The sequence below is a fragment of the Macaca thibetana genome, chromosome 3, assembly GCF_024542745.1.
Source record: "Macaca thibetana thibetana isolate TM-01 chromosome 3, ASM2454274v1, whole genome shotgun sequence".
Classification (NCBI taxonomy): Eukaryota; Metazoa; Chordata; class Mammalia; order Primates; family Cercopithecidae; genus Macaca; species Macaca thibetana.
This window is the reverse complement of record NC_065580.1, coordinates 149,720,489-149,741,462: the sequence shown is the minus strand read 5'-3', so window position 1 is coordinate 149,741,462 and position 20,974 is coordinate 149,720,489. Positions and strand designations below refer to the sequence as shown.

General features: G+C 46.2%; 1 protein-coding gene across 2 annotated transcripts in view; it reads right to left on the bottom strand.

Moving 5' to 3' along the window:
* SDK1 (sidekick cell adhesion molecule 1) overlaps positions 1 to 20,974 on the bottom strand; it is a 978,941-nt gene that overhangs the window by 7,807 nt on the left and 950,160 nt on the right. For both annotated transcript variants that reach the window (XM_050785652.1, XM_050785653.1), the window contains 2 exons: positions 18,021 to 18,141; positions 14,084 to 14,213 (listed from right to left, as the gene is read on the bottom strand). In XM_050785652.1, the coding sequence (XP_050641609.1) occupies positions 14,084 to 14,213; positions 18,021 to 18,141 (251 nt within the window). The remainder of the gene's footprint in view (positions 1 to 14,083; positions 14,214 to 18,020; positions 18,142 to 20,974) is intronic.

Sequence of the window (20,974 nt, the reverse complement as noted above, 5' to 3'; positions counted from 1 at the left end):
GTCTTCCCACACACACCAAGACCCTGGGGCAGCCAGCTTCTCCTTCATCGGGTGGCGAGGATAAATGTGGCAGTGGCTCCTTTTTCGAGAACACCGATGACATACCAGATTAATGCCCGGGCATGATGTTTGCAACTGGCTGAGGATCCTGTGATGCAGATGTTACGATTCCCACTTTATGAATAAAGAAGCAAGGCTCAGTGAGAGAGGCTGGGTGGGGGCCTGCACCTGAGCTCCCAACCCCGGAGGGTTCACCCACCTCCGCAGACCCTGTAACTTACTCCCAGCTCCAGGCTTCTCCCTGGGATCTGCTGAACAGGTGTACAACCCCCTATTCCAAATTCCAAAACCCGCAATGTTCTGAATCTCAAAAGGTTTTTTTAAATAACTCATTTGGTGGCAAAGGCTGAGCTAACTTGGCAGCTCACCCTGAGCTGAACTGAGGTAGGGCTATTCAGTGTGAATATTCTCATGTTTTGCTACAAGAAGACTAATGTTTTGATTACTAAGTGCTAGCCTGGCCCTACTGGAGCAGTTCCTTAATATACGATGTACCCCCAAGCTTGAGAAACACTGACTTCCTAAATCTATCTGGCCTCAGGGGTTTCAGCTAAGAGATCAGGGATCTGTATTTGTGTCTGTTTAAGATTTATTTATTTATTTATGTTTGAGCTGGAGTTTTGCTCTTGTAGCCCAGGCTGGAGTGCAGTGGCACGATCTCAGCTCACTGCAACCTCTGCCTCCTGGGTTCAAGTGTCCTGCCTCAGCCTCCTGAGTAGCTGGGATTACAGGTGCCCGCCACCACACCTGGCTAATTTTTGTATTTCACCATGTTGGCCACCAGGCTGGTCTCAAACTCCTGACCTGAGGTGATCTGCCCACCACAGCCTCCCAAAGTGCTAGGATTACAGCCATGAACCACTGTGCCCGGCCTGTTTAAGATTTATTCTTCATTGGTTTTCTAGAGGCCTTGAGGTGGCTTACAAGGTAAAGCTCTGTGTAAACTAAAACAGAAGAAAAGAGAACAAAGATCATCTGAAAGAAGCCAAAGGAAGCTCCATGATTAGCCCCCGAATTGGGTTTGTTACCTCTTTAGAGACCAACTTGGAATCTAACCGTCCTGAAACTTAGAGAGAAATCACACGTATTGAAATACAGTGAAGGTATCACTTTTCTCAAGAGAAATTCACAGAATACTTAGGAATGAAGGACAGAAATTTAGTGCTAGGTTTCACAAACTGGGGTTAGGGTTCATTATCATCTGAAGGTCAAATATGAGGTTCAAGACTTTCACCCTCTTTCGACTACATTCCCAGGTCCCGGGGGTCTTCCCCGTTCAACTTCGCTACCACAGGGGATCCTACTGAGGAAAAACGTGAGAGGTGGTGACTGGATTCAATTTCCTCGTCTTGGGTCTGAAAGAATCGACATCCACAAATGCAAGTGACCGTCTTAGGGTCATACTGGCCAGGGCCAGACTGGGACCACAACCAGCTTGGTTCCTCAGCCAAAGGTGGCAGAAATAAAGTCTTTCTAGTAGCAGGGAGGAGATACCGTCAATCCCAGTCTTCGAAAAGATAGAGAAACACTTTTTATATGGGTGAGTCTTATATGAAAAGTGTCTCTGCATGGTGGAGAAATCAGCAATTTCAGTGGGAGGGCGTGCTATGAATTCAGTTTCAGCTAGTCTGTCTTGCACCCACTTGGTGACCCTTTGGGCCTCTCTCTGCCCTGTGTACACCCCTGCCCACCCGTCCTCCTGCAGCTGCCAGGCTGTAGGGAAGCAGGGTTCATGCTGGGTGGGGCCTAGGGGTGGTCTGGAAGGGACCGCTGAGCTCTCACTGGAGTCCACATTTCCAAGACCATGTGCAGAACTGCTTAGAGAATGAGTATAGCACACAGCCCACACCCATCTGTGTGTTTATACCATTTCCTTCACGGCTTGTATGTATGTTGCTATGCGTCATAATGTGTTTCCTCAGCCAAAGATCTAAAAGTCCTATAGTCTCAAGAGAAAGGGGTCTGTGACACATGTGGGTGCCAAGAAGGGGGCCTGGCAGGAGACACAAATTGGGAGTGCTTGGTTGTCCAACTCACAGTGATTCCTGTTGTTTGCATCTAGGCCTTGATGCCTTCTTTGAAGGAAGCAGTTCTTCCCCACCAGAAGGATGGGCTAGCTTGCCTCTCAGAAAACCGTGATTGGCCAATGGCTAGGCATGTGGCTTCAGCTCAGCCAATCAGAATCTTGTCCTGGGATTTTTTTTTTTCACACTGCAGTTGGAAGAGAAGAGTGCTTTGTTCTGGGGAGGAAAGCTGGGAGGCCATGAGTTCTGAGTGGCCAGTGCCCACCGACCCAGCCAAGCGATTCTATAATAATATCCAATCAGAGAGAACGTAATCATTGTGCAGAAAGAAGCAGACAAGAGGCTCCAAGAGGCTTCTTTTCCTTCTTGCTATTTAGGGAGGAGAAGTGAGAACACACTCAGGGCCACATAACCAATAAATGTCAGGCAGAGCTGGAGCTAGAAGCTGGGCTTCCTGGCTCCTGCTCAGCCCCTGTCATTGTCTCTTTGAGAAAGCACAATCTTAAAATGCCATTCTTCCTCCTGCCGTCTGCTCTGTTTATTATTTATATGACATTATTATTTTTTAATGGGGATGTATTTTAGTGAGTTAGAATTATTGACAAAAAGGAAACGCTGCAGGGTCTTTTTTTGGTAAGTTTCCTGTGTGATGTGAAGTAGCAACGTGTGTTGGTTTCCTGGGAAACTAGAAGGACAGAATGTGATTGGATGCGGCATCAGACTGGCTGCGAGAGTTTCTAAAGGTGCACAGATGCCTGGAAAGCAGCTAATAAAGATAATCTTGACACTTTGGGTATTATATTGGCAAGATGAAAGACTCAAATATTATTAAGGAATTAATTAGGTATGACGGGGTTGGTCTAAGTTGGTCGGAGCAGGGGGGATTTTGCAAACAGTTTCTTTGCATTTCAAAAACAATCTTTAACATGTGATTTGAACGGAAGATATCATTCAGAAGCAGCCGTGTGATAAAACCATGACAAACCCTCTTGTTTCTAAACAGAAAAACAGAAATAGCCACAGCATGTGTTGTGTGACACTTAGGGCATAATTCAGACCAGCACCTCCGATCAGGCAGGCTCCTGAGCACCTGGGAACGGACGGATCTGCAGAATTTTCACTTTAGCAATAGTTCTGAGAGTGGTTCAAAAATGTCCTGGGGGATAAAAGGATGGTCTCACTGTTTTTTTAGTGCAATCTTAGCTTCTCAGGAGAGTTTTTCTAGCAGAGACCACACAGGGCTTCTCACTCCTTATCCCCTGGGCCCTGGAGAAGGGGGTGAGCAGTAGCCTGCATCTGTCCACGGCTTTAACCAGTAACCATGCTGTGTCAAAACACTGGCTTGAAGCCAGGGCCAAGGACGTTCATGACTCTTTATTCCTAACATTTCGGTTTCTAATGTATTCAAATCTATAAGCTGCCTCCAGTAGAGAGGATAAACGTCTTAAACCCTCATCTAAATCCAAGCTACTTTTTAGATAGTCCTATTTGAAAACCGGCGTTATAGCTTTTGGTTTTATTCCACTGCTGAGCAACCTTCAGTCTGTCTTCCCTGCAATGCTTTCTTCGCTAACAGCCTTTTCTGCAGTTCTGTGACTGGATTCTGTTTCTGGAAATTTGGAGTTAAGTGACCAGGCCAGAGCCCACATTTCTTCCCAGTCCCCTCTGAATATCAGAGTTACTAGACATGAAGGCAAGGATATTTCTGGAATGGCAATGTGAGGAGGTCAGCAGACCTCTCCCCAGTGGAACAATGATTTAACTGGTGAAAAGTATTTTATAAATAACCATTGAAAACCTTTGAAGGCTGGGTGCAGTGGCTCACGCCTGTAATCCCAGCACTTTGACAGGACCAGGCAGGTAGATCACCTGAGGTCAGGGAGTTCGAGACCAGCCTGGCCAACATGGTGAAACCCCATTTCTACTAAAAATACAAAAATTAGCCGGGTGTGGTGGCACACACCTGTGATCACAGCTACTCGAGAAGCTGAGGTGGGAGAATTGTTTGAACCCAGGAAGTGGAGGTTGCAGCGAGCCGAGATCACACCACTGTACTCCAGCCTGGGTGACAGAGCAAGACTGCCTCTCAAAAAAAAAAAAAAAAAAAAAAAAAAAAAAAAGTATTTGGAAATGGTGCTAAGAGTAGATAGCAAGTGGAGAAAGATTTATATAAGAAGATCTGCTAAATCTCACTCGATAGTGAGAGTCTGTGGTGCCTGAGCCATGATCTGCTCTCCCTATCCAATGCCTCCAGCTCAGTGTGACAGAAACTCCATTCTGGGCAGATGTGGTGACAAGGCAGGGATGCTGGTCTAGGAATTTAACTTGGAGAGGAAAGTTCTGGCATTTCTTATCCAGCTTCCCCTTTCCCCCAACCCAACTCCATGTTGAAGAAGCTCTATTCTAGGCAGAGATGGCCAAGAGTACTGGGGTTCCTGTCCCCTATCCAGCCTTTGCTGTAAGCTGGGAGTCTGTACCAGGTGTGGTAGGCCAAGAATACTGGGCCCTGAGTGCCCCCACCCCAGCTTGTTTGTAGGAAGAAGTCCCACGCTGGGAGGAGCAAGTCCAGAAGTGTAGGGACTGCCCTCTCAACCCAGTGCCCCACTTGTGTAGTGGGTTTATCACTCTGGAAGAAGAAGGTTATTGTCCTCACCTCCGCTTTGGTGCAGTGACACAGAGGTCCTGCACAGTGTGGAGAGTTATTCTGTAAGAACAGAGAGCTTCCAGCTCTGCCTGAGGAAAATGACTTTATTTGGAACAGAGCATACCTAAGGACATTGTTGAAAACTGTGGAGCCTTTGCAGGTGAGGAATGAAGAGGAAGCTGGTAGTTCCATGTCAGCAACAATGGAAGCAGTAAAACCAGCTAGCAGTTTAACAGAGAGAATCAGGAAAAGAGACTTCTGAAGCTAAGAAGAGGCCTCTTAGTGTCAGAGCAAGCTTCAAAGACTGACAGCATCTGGCAACTGCAGAAAAGCTGGACTTCAACTGGATCAGAAAGTGAGGAGCAATTTATGCACTAAGTCATTGCCGAAAAAACCAGAGCTAGCAAGTAGTAACTGCTGGGTATGATACCAATAGTGGTAAGCCATCCAGAATCTTAACAGGGACAGGCAAAGGGAGCCCAGCTAAAACCACAGTCATCCCTGGTAGGCAGGAAGACTCTATGCATTGCCCAAGACTGAGGAGCAACATCAGAGCACACACAATGCAGGGGAAATGGACTTCATTGAACGAATCCAGCCAAATCACTGAACAAACAAGCAAGCAACAATAACCCTCCATGAGGCATGAATATCATTATTCAGAGTTGCTGTGATATATTATCAAAAATGATCTGTTTTCAGAAAAACCCAGGACAGTGTAATGCATACACAGGAAAAACAAATAAAACAGAAGGTAGCCTCTGAGGGTACCCAAACATTTGACTAAGCAGGCAAAGACTTCAAAGGGAGCTATTATGATTACGTTCAACGAACTAAAGGAGACCGTGTTTAAAAAATTAAAGAAAGGTATGATGACAATTGAAGAATATCAATAAGGTGACAGAAATTATTTTAAAAACACAAATGGGAAGTTCTTGAGTCGAAAAATACAATAACTGAAATTTAAAATTCATTAGATAGGCTCAATAGTAGACTTGAGCTGGCAGAGGAAAGAATCAGTACACTTAAAGATAGACTGATAGAGATTATGCAGTCTGAAAAAAGACTTTTAAAAATGGACAGAGCCTCTGATAAATATGAGACAGCACTAAGAGCACCAACATATGTGTAATAAGAATATCAGAATGAGAGGAGAAAGAGAAAAAAGCAAAAAAAAAAAAAAAAAACCCAAAAATCCTCAAAGTAATAATGACTTAAAGTTTCCCAAATTTGATAAAAATCTACAGGCAAAATATGTATAGCAATAGCACAGAAAGAAAAGGAATACTATAGGAGTAAAGTTCCCGTAAGTCACAGAAATGTACTATAAATCTGAGGTAGATAATAATACTAGAGTAAGACACTAACAAAAATAACCAAAAATACAGAGCAAAGGCAAAAACAAGGAAGTCAAAATGATATATTGGGAAAATTCATTTAACAAATAGAAGCTGATAATGAAAAATAGGGAATAAAGATATGAGACATATCTTTATTAGAAAGCAAATATCTGATAAAACGGTAAATATGTCAAGAAGACATAACAATTATAAGCATACTTGCACCTAACAACAGAGCCTCAAAATACATGAAATTAAATGAACAGATTTGAAGAGAGACACAGACAATTCAATACAAATAGAGATTTCAATGCATTAACAAATGGCAGCACTGGGAAGAAGATCATACATATAGAAGATGGAAACAACATGATAAATCAACTAGACCTACAGACACATACAGAATACTCCACCCCAAAACAGCGGAATGACACATTCTTCTCAAGTGGATAGGAAATATTCTCCAGTATAGACCATATGCCAGGTCTTAAAACAAGACCCAACGAATTTGAAAGGACTGAGAATACATAAATTATGGTTTCTCTGACCAAAATAGGATACAATTAGAAATAAATAACAGAAGAAAATGTGGGAAATTCACAAATATGAGGAAATGTAAAACACACTCCTAAATAACAAATGTGTCAAAGAAGAAATTACAGAGAAATTTAAAAAATACTTTGAGATGAGTGAAAACAAAAACACGACATATTAAAACTTATGAGATTCAGCTAACACAGTGCTTAGAGGGGAATTTTTAGCCATAAAGTCCTGTATTTACAAAAAAAGAAAGATCTCAAATCAACAACATAAACTTCCAACTTAGGAAACTGAAAGAAGAAGAGCAAATTAACTCCAAAGTAAGCAGAAGAAAGAGTCATAAAGATTAGAGTAGAAATAAATGAAATAGAAAGTAGAAAAACACTAGAGAAAATCAATGAAACTACAAGTTGGTTCTTTGCAAAGATTAACAAAATTGAAAAAACTTTAACCAGAAATATGAGAGAAGAGTCAAACTATTAAAATCAGGAATTAATTATTGATATTAATTACCACTGCCTTTACAGAAATGAAGGATTATAAACAACTGTACACAACTATAAGCAACTGTATCTTAATAAATTAGATTAATGAGATAACATTAAAAAATCCTTAGAAAGACACAAATGAGTGAAACTGACTTAACCAAAAATAAATAAATAAATAAAGAGGTGGGGGGGGGGAACTGAATAAATCTATAGCCAATAAAGAGATAAAACTAGTAATTAACAATTTCCCACAAACAAAAGTCCGAGACCAGGGGACTTCACTGATGAAATCTATCAAACATTTAAAGAATTAATACCAGTTGTGGAAGAAATACTTCCCAAATCATTCAATAAGGCCAATATTACCCTAATACAAAAATCACACAAAGATAAATAAGACAAGTAAATTACTGACCGATATCCCTTATAAGTATAGATACAAAAATGCTCAGCAATATTGAAAACTGAATCCCACCACATAAAGAAAGAATTATACACTATGAACAATGGGCATTTATTGTAGGAATGCAAGGTTGGTTTAACATGCAAACATTAGTTAATGTAATATACCATATAAATAGAACAAAGGACAAAAATCATCCAGACAGACGCAGAGAAACCATCTGACAAAACTCCAAATCTTTTGATAATAAAAACACTCACCAAACTCAACCAGATAAAGGGCATATTGTTCACAGTAGCCAAAAAGTAAAAACAATCTGGTGCGGAAAGAAGTTAACAGAGCAGGTCTGAGACCACTAGCCTTAAAAAGACCTGCTTTCAAAGATTACCCTTGGTTGGCATCTGGGAACTTCACTGGTAAAAGTTCCTTTCATTGATAAAATGTTTTCCCTAAATAATAAGATTGCAGTGTCTAAACTGTACAAATAATATGGTTTATGCAAACACCTGCTTTCTTTCTGGAGTCTGGAGTTTTGGTACATGCTTGGCAGAGGATGCCTATGTGACCAGCTCCCAAAACCCTGGACACTGAGTTTCTAATCAGCAGTACCTACACTGCAGCTGCAGTTTGCTTTAAGTGCAAGGCTATGGTAAAGCTGTGGTAGACAACAATTCATATGTGTCCTCAGAACTCCCTGGTGGAGGATTAAGTGTGTCCTGTGTGCATCTCCATAGGAGAAGACTCTTGGAAATGTGAACCTTGTCTCCTCTGGACTTTGCTCTGTGCACATTTTCCCTTTGCTAATTTTATTCTGTATTCTTTTGCTGTAATAAATCTTAGTCATGAGGATGTTGTGTGCTGAATTCTGTGAGTCCTTCTAGTGAATCACTGAACTTGGGAGTGTTCTTGGGGATCTCAGACACAACAAAGCCGAATGTTCATCAACTGACGAATACATATTTAAATGTGGTATATCCATACAATGGAATTTTTCCCCCATATAATATAGAAATGAAATACTGATATGTGCTACAACATACATCAGTGAATCCTGATGAACCCTGAAAACATTATGCTGAATGAAATAAGCCAATCACAAAACCACTTATTACATGAGTCTGTTATATGAAATGCTCAGAATAGGCAAATATAGAGAGACAGAAAGTGGTTGCCAGGGTTTGGAGGGAGAAGGGAATGGGAAGTGACTGGTAGAGTTATGGGGTTTCTTTTTAGAGTGATGAAAAAGTTTCAAAATTGTGGAGATGATTGCAAAACTCTGAAGATACTGAAAACCATTGACTTGTATATTCTAAATGGGCAAATTATATGGTACGTTAACTATAACTCAATAAAGCATTTTTTAAGAATAAGATCCTGACTGGAGTTGGGTTGGGGTTAGACTAGGAGAGACATAATTGTCAAGATGGCAGCCTTTCCAAATCCCCTTGCAACACTTAGCCTGTGTTCCATTAGACCCTTCAAAGAAAAATATACTTCCCAGCTGGGCATGGTGGCTCACACCTGTAATCCCAGCATTTTGAGAGGATCACTCGAGGTCAGGAGTTCGAGACCAGCTTGGCCAATATGGCAAAACCCCATCTCTACTAAAAACACCAAAAATCAGCCGGGCATGTGGTGGGCACCTGTAATCCCAGCTACTTGGGAGGCTGAGGCATGAGAATCGCTTGAACCCAGGAGGTGGAGGTTGCAGTGAGCTGAGATTGTGCCACTGCACTCCAGCCTGAGCAACAGAGAGAAACTCCATCTCAAAAAAAAAAAAACAAAAACAAAACAAAACAAAAAAATACACTTTTGTTCCAAGAAACCATATGGGCAAATATGTCAAGGAAAATACAACATGTTTGTTTCCTGTGAAGTGAGAAGTTCTGAAGTCAGATTTTAAAACATTGCAAAAGAGAACTGATGAAACATACAAATTGATTACTTAGAGTGGTTCAAATGCATTCAAATCATCATGCTAAGTGAAAGAAGCCAGTCACAAAAGACAACATACTGCATGATTTATTTAGATGAAATGTCCACATAGGCACACCTAGAGAGGTGGAAAGTAGCTTAGTGGTTGCCAAGAGCTGGGGTTGGCTGCAGGTGTATGTGGGTGGTTTGGTGAGATTGGGGAGTGACTGCTAATCGGTACAGGGTGTTTTGGGGGCTGATGGAAATGTTCTAAAATTGACTGTGGTGATGGCTGCACAACTCTGTGAACGTACTAAAACCCACTGAATTGTGTACTTCAAATGGGTGGATTGTATGACATGTGAATTATGTCTCAATCCAGCTGTTTCAAATAGTGGTTCAAAGTGAACGTTACCATGTGAGCTGGCACTTCTCAAATGATCTAAGTCCCCAGTTCCCTCTGTTGGGATCCCATGAATATGGAGTGCCTTAAAATCCCCCAAATTCATAAGCTTCAAAAGCAGGATGCAGGAAGGTTACACAGCAAAGAGCTCTACAGACAAGGGAGGCCACGCTTTATCCGCCCAACAACCTCAGGGGCACAGGATGGTCCAGGTGTGGGGATTCCTGGCTGGGACTCCATGGGACGCTAGGTGGTGGGGTTTGTAAGAAATTTCTGGGGAGTCTTCCCAGATCCTACGTGAAATTCTGCCTGTATGTAGGTGGAGAGCATGTCTGTACCTTTCATCAGCTTCCAGAAGCAGCCTGTCACCCAAAAGGCACTAGGAACCATGAGGTGCATTTGCAGGAATGCTTTCCTCCAGCACAGGGCTTGCCATGTGGGAGCAGCGTGGCCTGGCTCCTGGGCCCCTCGCCACCTCAGCCACGCTGCCTGAGACTTAGCTCTGAGAGCAGGACCCCTGGCCTCCCAGCCACGCAGCCTGAGACTTAGCTCTGAGAGCAGGACTGGTGGGAAGGTGGGATTTCCAGTTAGATGCTGAGGTCTGCCTCCCCAGTCCAGCTCATCAGTGCATGTCTCAGGGAAGATATTCAAAAACTCAGCCTCGGCTTTCTGCCTATTACATAAGGATGACAACACTCTCTGTGCAGAATTCCATTTAGTGTGGGTTCCAGGTCCTGCTCTCCTCCCTTCTCACCCTTCTCCCCACACTCACCTCTCCCCCTCCACACTCACCTGCCTCCCTCCCCACACTCACCTCCCTCCATCATGCCACCTCTGTGTGTTTGTATTTAGATGTGTATGTGTGTGTGCATATGGGCAGGAGTGTACGTGTGTGCATGTGTGTATTTAGGTATTTATAAGTGCGTTATGCATGCATGTATATATGTGTATGTGTGTGTAGTTGTGTGCATGTGTTTGTACTTGTATTTAGATATGTATGCCTGTGTATATATGTGCACAAGCATGTAGTATGTGTGTGGTGTGTGCCTGTGTGCATGTGCATGCATGTGTATGAGTACATATGTATGTGCATGTTTTTGCACATGCATGTATGTGTGCATGTGTTTAGGTATGTAGGCATATGTAAGTATGTGTATATGGTGTATGTGTGTACATGCATATTTTTGTATGTATATATTTAGGTATGTGCATGTGGGTGTGTGTACATGTGTGCATGTATATGCGTGCATGTATTCAGTGTGTAGTTATATGTATGTATGCGCATCTATGTGTGGTTATATATTCATGTGTGCATGTGTATTTAGGTGTGTGTGTTGTATTTAGGTATGCATGTGTGTATGCATGTGTGAGCATGTATTCAGGTATGTTGGTATATGTATGTGTGTGCATGTCTGTATGTGTACATATGTGTGCATGTGTGTATTTAGGTGTGTGTTGTATTTAGGTATATGTGTGTGTATGCATGTGTGTGCATATGTTCAGGTGTGCAGGTGTGTGTGTGTGCATGTGTGGATGTGTACATACGTGTGTATGTGTGTATTTAGGTGTGTTGTATTTAGGTATGTATGTGTGTATGCTTGTGTGCATATATTCAGGTGTATAGGTATATGGGTGTGCATATGTATGTGTACATACGTGTGCATGTGTATTTAGGTGTGTGTTATATTTAGGTATGCATGTGTGAGCATGTATTCAGGTGTGTAGGTATATGTATGTGTGCACATGTATGTGTACATATGTGTGCACGTATTTAGGTGTATTTAGGTATACATGTGTGCATATATTCAGGTGTATAGGTATATGTGTGTGCATGTGCATATGTATACATATGTATGCATGTATATTTAGGTGTGTGTTGTATTTAGGTATGCATGTGTGTATGCATGTGTGTGCATATATCCAGGTGTGTAGGTGTGTGTGTACACATGTATGTGTACATATGTTTGCATATGTGTATTTAGGTGTGTGTGTTGTATTTATGTATGCATGTATGTATGCATGTGTGCAAATACTCAGGTGTATAGGTATATGTGTGTGCATGCATGTGTACATATGTGTGCATGTGTATTTAGGTGTGTGCTGTATTTAGGTATGCATGTGTTTATGCATGTCAGCATGTATTCAAGTGTGTAGGTATATGTATGTGTGCATGTGTGTATGTGTACATATGTGTGCATGTGTATTTAGGTGTGTGTGTTGTATTTAGGTATGCACCTCTTGTGTGGGGCTGGAGGAGACCGATGGGGAGGGGAGGGGTACACTGAGCTCTGGAGACACGGGGGTCTGGCTGGGTGTCAGCTTTAACAGCTGCCTGCTGGACAACCTCAGCCTCTGACCAATAAGGAGACAGCCCCACCTCCTGGGGCTGGGGTGGGCGGCAAAGGAGTGCACGTTCACCCTGGGCCAGGCCCACAGTGAGCGCTGGAAACAGCAGCGAGTGCTCTGTGCATAGGAACCACCCATAGCTATGACACCCCACGGTGTCTGGATTCTCCAAAGAACAGCAGCTGACAGCGGCAGCAGGGACAGGCCCGAGGCTGACGCCGTGAGATGCACCTCTTTACTGACACAGACTGTCCTGCTCGAAGGCTGCCCTGCTCTGCGCAATGTGCTGCTTTCCTACATGTAGCCAGCTTCTGATAAGCTTTTTCCTTATCACAAAAGGCAAGTCAGTTTTGCAGGATTTCACTTGACAGCCCCTCAGTTTTAGACAAATGTCCCTTTCCGAGCATCTGCTTTGCTGCCTGCTGTTTCTGCCAAGCCCAGGGCTATGGTGCCGACAGCAAACCCGGCGTCCTCTGCAAACAGAACACGTGAAGCAAAGCAGAGCTGGCCTTGCCACACCCACCTGCTGGCCCTTCCCGCCGGGAGTTCCTCTACAACCCACAATTGAAAAGAAGCCATTTGATAGAGCCCCGGGGCTCAATAAGGCCTGAATTCAGGTTAAAATGAAGGTGAGACTTACTTTAGATTAAATATTGATTTAGAACCTGAGTGCCAGGAGGCGGGGCAGGCCTATGTGTACAGCAAATGGTTGGTGGTTTTCACCCCTCTCCAGGCCTGGCATATCCGAGAGAAAAAAGTTCAGGACTGATGGGACAACCTCTCTAATTGCTGCTTCAGCTGTTTTTGCCGGTAAGTATGAGAAATGGAGATGGTGTCCCTGTACGGAAGGTGTGTTGAGCCCCCTGCTTGGAGCCCCCTCATGGCTGCCTTGCTGCTTAAAGTCTCTTTGGGTGACACCGCACAGGACGTCACACAGGAAATACACTCCACGTCTGAACTGCTGCACACCCAGGAGCAGGGGAGGCCTGAGGCGGGTAGGCCCTGGGGTCGGGGAGGGAGAGCATGGAGGCTGACACTCCCTCGGGGAAGCCATCTCCCTGGTCCAGCCGCTCGGTGAGGAGAGGAACACATCCCAAGTCTGGGCTCACCCTGAGCCCGATAACGTGACCCAGAACTGCCATGAGCAAATCCCTCTTCTTCAGCACAAGCGAGGGAGCTAGAACAGGAGCTCCCTGGGCAGGGTGGGAGGCTGGCAGGGTGGGAGGCTGGCAGGGTGTCAGGGGAAGTGAATGTCCGGGGTGAGCAGGAAGCTCCTATCTGGTGAAGGGGTCGCATTTTCTATCCGCCCTGCAGGATCACACCCGCTGCCACTCTAACTGGGGTCTAGAGACCACCAAGTTTTATGGCAACCTATGTTTATCTCTGAAAGTGACATGGAGAGAGAATGGGCTTCCGGGTCAGGAGTCCACACGGGGCAAGTTACTGATCTTCCCTGAGTCCCGCTGGCTCCATCCGTAAGAGGTGGTCTAGGCCCAGTTTCCCCCGGGACTACATGAGCTGGAGCAGGTGTAAGCGACCATCCGACACTCAGCCTGCTGGCACCCAGGCAACACCCACACTTTGCTCTGCAAGGAACCCCTCACAGAGGGTGCCAGCCTTGCGTATCTCTCACTGCCGCCTCCCGGACTTGAGAATCAGAACCTGCTCCACCATGAATCAGCCTTGGAGTGTCTACACTGCTTGAGGCTGTTGTGAGCTCTGCGGGGCCCAGAGCAGGCCGTGGGGTGGAACTTGGGCTCTCTCATGTTTTTCCATCTGCAAAATGAAGGCTTTTGTCCTTGGCTCTGCCTGTGGGGATGTTGTGAGACTCAAATAGGACAAGACAGCCTGAGGAGGCAGAAGTCTCACTGCAGAAGTAGGGGCTGACGATCACTGCCCGGAAGTAGGCGCCCACACTGACCTCGGATTCTGACGCGTCCGCCGACTTCTCCTTGAGGCTCACGCTCTCGGTCAGCACGGCGCCGTTGTACTTGTTGCAGATGTCCTCGTCTGAGTAGTGCAGACCGCCGGGGCTCGGCCGGGGTGGGGACCTGGGATGAGGACCCATGCCGCAATTACCCTCTGGGCAAAAGACGCCCTCCCCCAGAGGCCTCCTAACCTGGCATCTGGCCTTTACTGCGTTGGACTAAGAGGAAGCCCACAGCCTTTAACATCACTCTGGCAACTGATGCAAAAAATTCTGAGCACTGGCTATCTGGTGAGTCAACAGCCTCTGTGTACCTGTGCCTGTCACTTATAGAGACTGTGCTAGGCCTGCAGGCATGAGGGAAGAGTTGGTCTGTGCCAGGAGGAGCAGTGACACACTCACATACAAAGAGCACCCTGAGGTCAGGACAGATAGGAGGCCAGGGAGCTTGGGTGCTTGCCAGATGCAGGCAGGAGAGTGTGGTGGAGAGAGGTGAGGATGGAGTCATGAGGAACGGTCTGATCTGCCATGCTAAGGAGTGGGAATTGTCTCCTACAGATGAGAGGGAATTGGGGAAGTTTGCACCAGGCCTGGTCTCCCTGTCTGGTGGGACAGCATTCATCCTCTCTGGCTGGTGGAATTCTCAGATGGTTCCATCACTGCCCCCACCCCCATCATCCCATCCTGTGAGTGTGGGAAGGGTCTGTGACATGCCTCTAATCAGTGGAACATGGCAGACTGAAGTCTGGGTTACATTAAATGGAATGGGCGAAGGACAGCTACTCCCATCACGCCCATGATCACATGATATTATAGGAGACCCCATCTTGGCGAACCAGAGACAGAGATGCTCTTGCTGGCCTCGCAGAAGCAAACAGCATGTTGTGAACAGCCTCTGGAGAGGACCCCATGGCAGGGGACCATGAGTGGCCTCAAGGACATGAGGGCAGCATCTGGAGAGGACCCCATGGCAGGAGACCATGAGTGGCCTTAAGGACATGAGGGTGGCCTCCAGAGAAGGGCCAAGAAGGGGCTGGGGCCCTCGGTCATGCGGCCACAAGGAAATGCATGCTGCCAGCAGGCTGAATGAGCTTGGAAGAGGATTCTTGCCCAGTTGAGCCTCCAGATGAGAACACAGCCCATCTACGCCTGGATTATACCCATGCAAGGCCGTGAGCAGAGGAACTAGCTGAGCTGTGCCCAGACACCTGCCCAAGAGAGACCGTGTGGTGCTAAATAGGTGTTGGTTTAAGCTGCTAAACTTGTGGTCATTTGTCATGCAGCAACAGAAAATGAATACCCTCTTCAGCTCCCCACTTCCTGGAGACTATCTGAGCTGAGTAAAAGCCCAGCTTCTATTTTTCAGACAGAGAACTTAGAACATGGGGGAAAAACTCTGAGTACAACATTGTTGAGTTTTCAAATCAGGCAGGATTGAGTGCTTCTTAGTCCTCCAAAGGGTGTGCAGGGACTTGATAGTAAAAGCAGTCTGTGTGCAGTTAGACGGGCAGCTGTGCACTCAAGGGGACCACGTCCAGGACCTCCAGCATGCTGCGAGGAGTGAGCGCACAGCTGAATGATGGCTGCATAGGGAGTGTCTTCTCATCCCTTAATGGGAGAAGTAACGCTGGGTGACCAAGCAAGGAGAGGCTACAGGCCAGGAAACTGGGCGTTGGGTGGAGACTCTGCTGGGAAGGCTGGAGGGGATGGAGACCTCTGGTTTTGTGCCATGGGTGTTGTCTCCCCCAGGGTGTGCCTCAGTTTCTCCTGGAAAGGCCCCGTGAAGGCCCAAGGGCCTTTCTTTCTCTATCTCAAAGGTAATTTACTTTGGGAAAGATGCCATTTCTTATCTAAACATTTGGGTAAATCTTTTTATCTAAGGAGCTAAAATGGTGTCTTCCCCACAAAGAAATTGGAAGCACAGATGTGCACTGGGGAGACATAAATCAACTGTGCCTGTATTTCTAAGATATTTGGGGGATGATGCTACGGGACCAATCTCAGGTGTCCCTGCCCAGACACTTCCCCTCTTAGCAGAGAATCCTTTCCTTCAATCACATTTGGGGTCTGATATGGTTTGGCTGTGTCTCTACCCAAATCTCATCTTGAGTTGTGGCTCCCATCATTCCCATGTGTCGTGGGAGGGACCTGGTGGGAGGTACTTGAATCATGGGGGGCAGGTTTTTCCCATGCTGTTCTTGTGAGAGTGAATAAGTCTCACACAATCTGTTGGTTTTATAAAGGGGAGTTCCTCTACATAAGCTCTCTTTTTGCCTGCCACCATGTAAGACTTGACTTTGCTCCTCCTTGCCTTCCACCATGATTGGGAGGTCTCCCCAGCCATGTGGAACTGTGAGTCCATTAAATCTCTTTCCTTTATAAATTACCCAGTCTTGGGTATGTCTTTATTAGCAGCGTGAGGACAGACAAATACAGGGTCCTATTGCTAGGACTGAGAAGGTGATGGCTTATTTAAAAACCTAAGGGAAGGGTCCATTTTCTTTTGCATCTTAATTTTATTTTGTCCTTGGGTCGTTGTGGGCTGAGCACCTCCAACCTCATCATCAAATGATGTTTCTCTTTCCTAGGAAGCAGATGGACTTCACAAACTGAACGACTGTCTATTCTTGGGCAATGTGCTTCAAGGCTGTGTGTGTCTCTTCTCAGAACAAGACAGATTTATAGCAAGGGAGCAGGGCACGTAATATTTTAAAATTCTCTGTGACAAGTTCCTCCTGGCCTTGAAACTATACATGGTTGCTTTTTCATGTTTCTATTACATGGCAGGAAAAACTTGCCTCCCAGTAGACAAAAGAAATGAAAGGTGTGACCAGATGTCACCACCAGCATCCACCTTCAGCCCTAGGGAAGGCCTCGTGGGGTAGTGGCCTGCGGTGCTTTGGACTGGCACCTGTGGGGCTGGCAGAGCGTCAGTGGCTGGGAAAAGGCCTGCCCGTGCCTTGGCACCATCCGAGTGATCTGAGATTTCCAAACGCAGTGGAGGGTGGGGGTGGCCCAGGGAATCTCCAGGCACTGCTGGCCCCTGCAGCTTTGTAAACAATAAAGGGAAGAGGAAACCCTGGGGTCTGTCTGGGTCTGGATGACGTGTGATTTCCACGCCCTTGCAACTGAGTGTAATCCAAGGTGAGTCTGGTTGAGGGAGAGGAGCCTTCTCCAACCCAAGGCTGGGGCACCCCGGGAAGGCCCCGAGGTGTGTGTTTTCCAGGAAGCATCCTCAGGTGTTTGGGTTTTTCCTTTCAGACACTCAAGACCCCTCCCCAATCCTGGCTCTTCTCCTTGGTCAAGGGTTCTCAAATCAGAGGATGGCGCTCTGCACATCAAAAAGGCAAACCCAGGTCATCCCCTCTCTTGTTTGGGAAACCTTGCTTCCTGCTGGATTTAGGAAAAGGTTTATAAGCTAAGGAGGCTTTGGTGGTGAAAATCCTTCTCGCCTGCACTCACATCCGTGTATGGAATGGCGATGTGTATCGGCACGGGAAAACTTTGGAATACAAAGAACAATGAAATCAGCAACAAGCACCAGGCTAGCTTTCGAGGACACCCAGTCGGGCCTGTGGCAGCCCAGATGACACCTCTGTGAACTAGGAACGCCAGGATCCAAGGTGCCCGCGGTTGATACGGAAGGCCAGCCTGGCAGCCCCTGGGTGTTCCAGGCCCTTCCCACACACCTGAGGCCCTCTTTCTAAATCTCCAGAGATGCCCTGAAAATACGTCCAGCCGCTCTGCCGACCCCATCCCTCCTAGACTCAGGGCTGCCCCTGGTGGTTTGGGATCGCGCTTGGCGGTGGGTTAGGTTTTGCTTCATGGAACCACAAGGTGGGATGCGGGAGGTGCCCGTGGGCGTGGGCTGTCACCCCAACCCTGGCAGCTCAGATTTCCGGGTGGGTGCGGCACAACGCTGGCTGCCTACCTGGTCCCGTTCTTCTTGGAGAAGGTGCTCTTGACATTGAGGTGGCGGCTGCTGAGCTCCAGGGCAGCAAATCCTCCGTTGTCCCGGGTCACAGACTCCTCCATGGTGGAGATTCCCTTTCCTAAAGCCCAGCAGGAGAGTGACAACAGATGTGTTACTGGTGTGGTCACCGCAGCCGCACTGAGCCAGAGCTGGCCAGCGAGGCAGCTCCTGAGTCCTGCCGCATGCAGAGCCCAGAGTCGGGGACACCTGCTTCAGCCCCTCTGAGGGCTGAGCTGGGGAGAAAAGCTAGGTATTGATCACAATGTTGGAGCCAAGTGACAATATTAACATTTCAGTGTTTGTTCTGCCTGATCCCAAAATACCAGTATTCTTGCCACTGTTTTATGAAAATAGACTCAGAATGCATAAACTTTTTTGGACTTTTTTGTTTGTTTGTTTTGGTAGAGATGGGGTCTCACTACATTGCCCAGGCTGGTTTCGAACTCCTGGCCTCAAGCAAACCTTCTGCCTCGGCCTCTTAAAGCGCTGGGACTGCAGGCGTGAGCCACTGTACCTGGCCAAGAATGCATAAGCCTTTTAAAAGTCAGGGAAATTAAATATTTAATAAAATAAAAATTCATAATCATTTAGCAAAACAGGAAGTAGAAATGTATGGGAGTGTGACGGCTAAAGAAAGGGTACAGGGCTTCCTTTTGAGGTGATACAAACGTTCTAGAATTGACTGTGGTCACAACTGCACATATCTGTGCATTCACCACTGAACCGTACACTTTAAAAAAGAGTAAATTTACAAATATATAGCAAAACATATTCTAAAATATATTAACAGAGCAAATGAATAAAGTTTTGAAAAACCAAACAACATAAAAAAAAATTCCACTAGATTTTGCCATCTCATTCTGCAGGAAAGTCCGAGGCCTCCAAGCCGTCCCCAAGCTTGGCCTGGTCTGTCCACCCTGCCAAACCCCACGTCATCTTCCAGCCCTCAGCCCCTCCCTAACACGGGTTTCTCTCTCGGGGCTCTCCCTCTTGCTGGAAGCACCTTCTTCCAGTATTTTCCGGGCTTCTTAACCCTTCCTGCAGATCACAGCTCAAATGCCCTGAGACCAGAGAGGACCTCCCTGACCACATAAAGTGACCTCTGTTTCTCACGCATATTTGCTTTGAGGTACAGCCTTAAGTCCACCATGCTCCCCGGTGCCCCGCCAGCCCTCAGGACAGCACCTACACACATACCAGGGGCTTGGCAGGTATTTGCTAAGTGTGTTGGCATTTCTAAACCCCAAGAGTCTCCTCTCTGCTGGGACCTGGCCCCCCTTTGACGTGCCTTAAACCTTAATGCTCTATCTGTGTGTAACGGAAGAACACAGCGCAGAAAATGAAAGATGGGCTTGCCTGGGAGAGGGGATTTGGGATGACGAGTGGTGAGCAGGTGGAAACCGAGATCAGAAAGGAATTCAGATGAGGATGGGAGGATAAGGAGCACACGCAGGAAGGGGTGTCGAGTGAGGCTGTCACCGCGGAGGTTTAAGTTTTGCAATGTCTCCTGAGCAGGATGGGAGACATTCTGGTAGATAAGTATTATTTTTTCCAGGCTTCAATTATGATGTTAATACTGCAGGGTGCGGCTGAGCATGGGAAGCTGCAGGTCAGATCTGCGTTTTCAAGTCTGTTTTCCAGATGGAGGAGGAGAGTGAAAAGCAGGGAGATTTTCTATGCACCAGACACAGGATTCTGTAATAGCATTAACTCGGGAAAATGACACGCCATTCATACATTGTAAATCCCACAGGAATAAAATCTGATTTACGAACACTTGTTAGAAGTGAATTTATACAGAAAAAAATAAATCCTTTCTTGGAGGGATGAATTGCTTAACATTATAGAAGCAAATAGGGAGGCATTTTAGGTGCCTGGTTTTTTTTAACCCCTTTGGCACAAGGATGGTGGGACTTGTGGCCGGGGTCAGGAACCTACTCTGCCTAGCTCCTTGGCCAACAGGGCTAATGTAGCCAGCTCCTTTTTTTAAAGAATAGCTCATCAGGGATCTGCCTTTCCAAAAAGAGAAGACCCAGTGGATGGGAAAACCTCCAACGAATGAGCTGGGCTCAGGAGGAGGTCTGGCCCAGTGGTAGTGGCGATATCACAGAAGTGACCACGTGCTTGGGCTCAGCTACAGCTCTGGTAGATGCTCTGTGGGATCAAAACAGGCCATAGGCCAGGTGCCGTGCGTGGCTCACTCCTGTAATCCCAGCACTTTGGGAGGCTGAGGTGGGAGGATCATTTGAGCCCTGGGGTTCGAGACCAGCCTGGCCAACATGGCGAACCCCGTCTCTATTTAAGAAACAAGACACAGGCTGCGGTCTAGCACTCAGTTACATTCTGGTTATCCAGAGAAGTGGCCTCATTGATAATGATGAGGTTTTTAAAATTGAGGATAATCAAATGCACAAGCTATGCTAATCTTAAGTGGCAGAATGATGCTTTATGATTGTGAATGTAACCACCGTCCACGTGGAGAGACAGAGCATGTTTAGCACCTGTGAGGCGCTCTCATGCATCTTCCCTGTTTATACCTCTCCACCAACAGGCAAACCTGGAAACTTCTATTCACTGTGGGTATTCCTGGCCTTCATGTAAATGGAGTTACAAGGTCTGTGCTCTCTGTGGTTGGCTTTACCCTATGTTCATTTGTTCCTTTCTCTAATGATAGTGATTCATTCAGCAATAAATGCTTATTAACTGAATGCCTGCTCTGCTGGAGACACAGCTCTGCTCTGGGCCTCAGAGGTCTCAGAGGTGGGCCACAGACATAGGCGAGGTTCAAGCTGCAGTGGGTGAGAAGAACTATGCCATGGAGATGCTTCCGTGATAGTCTGTGAGCCACAGCAAAACATCAACATCTGAGGTGTGCCCCAGTCACTGTGTTTATAATATTGCATAGTTTACAA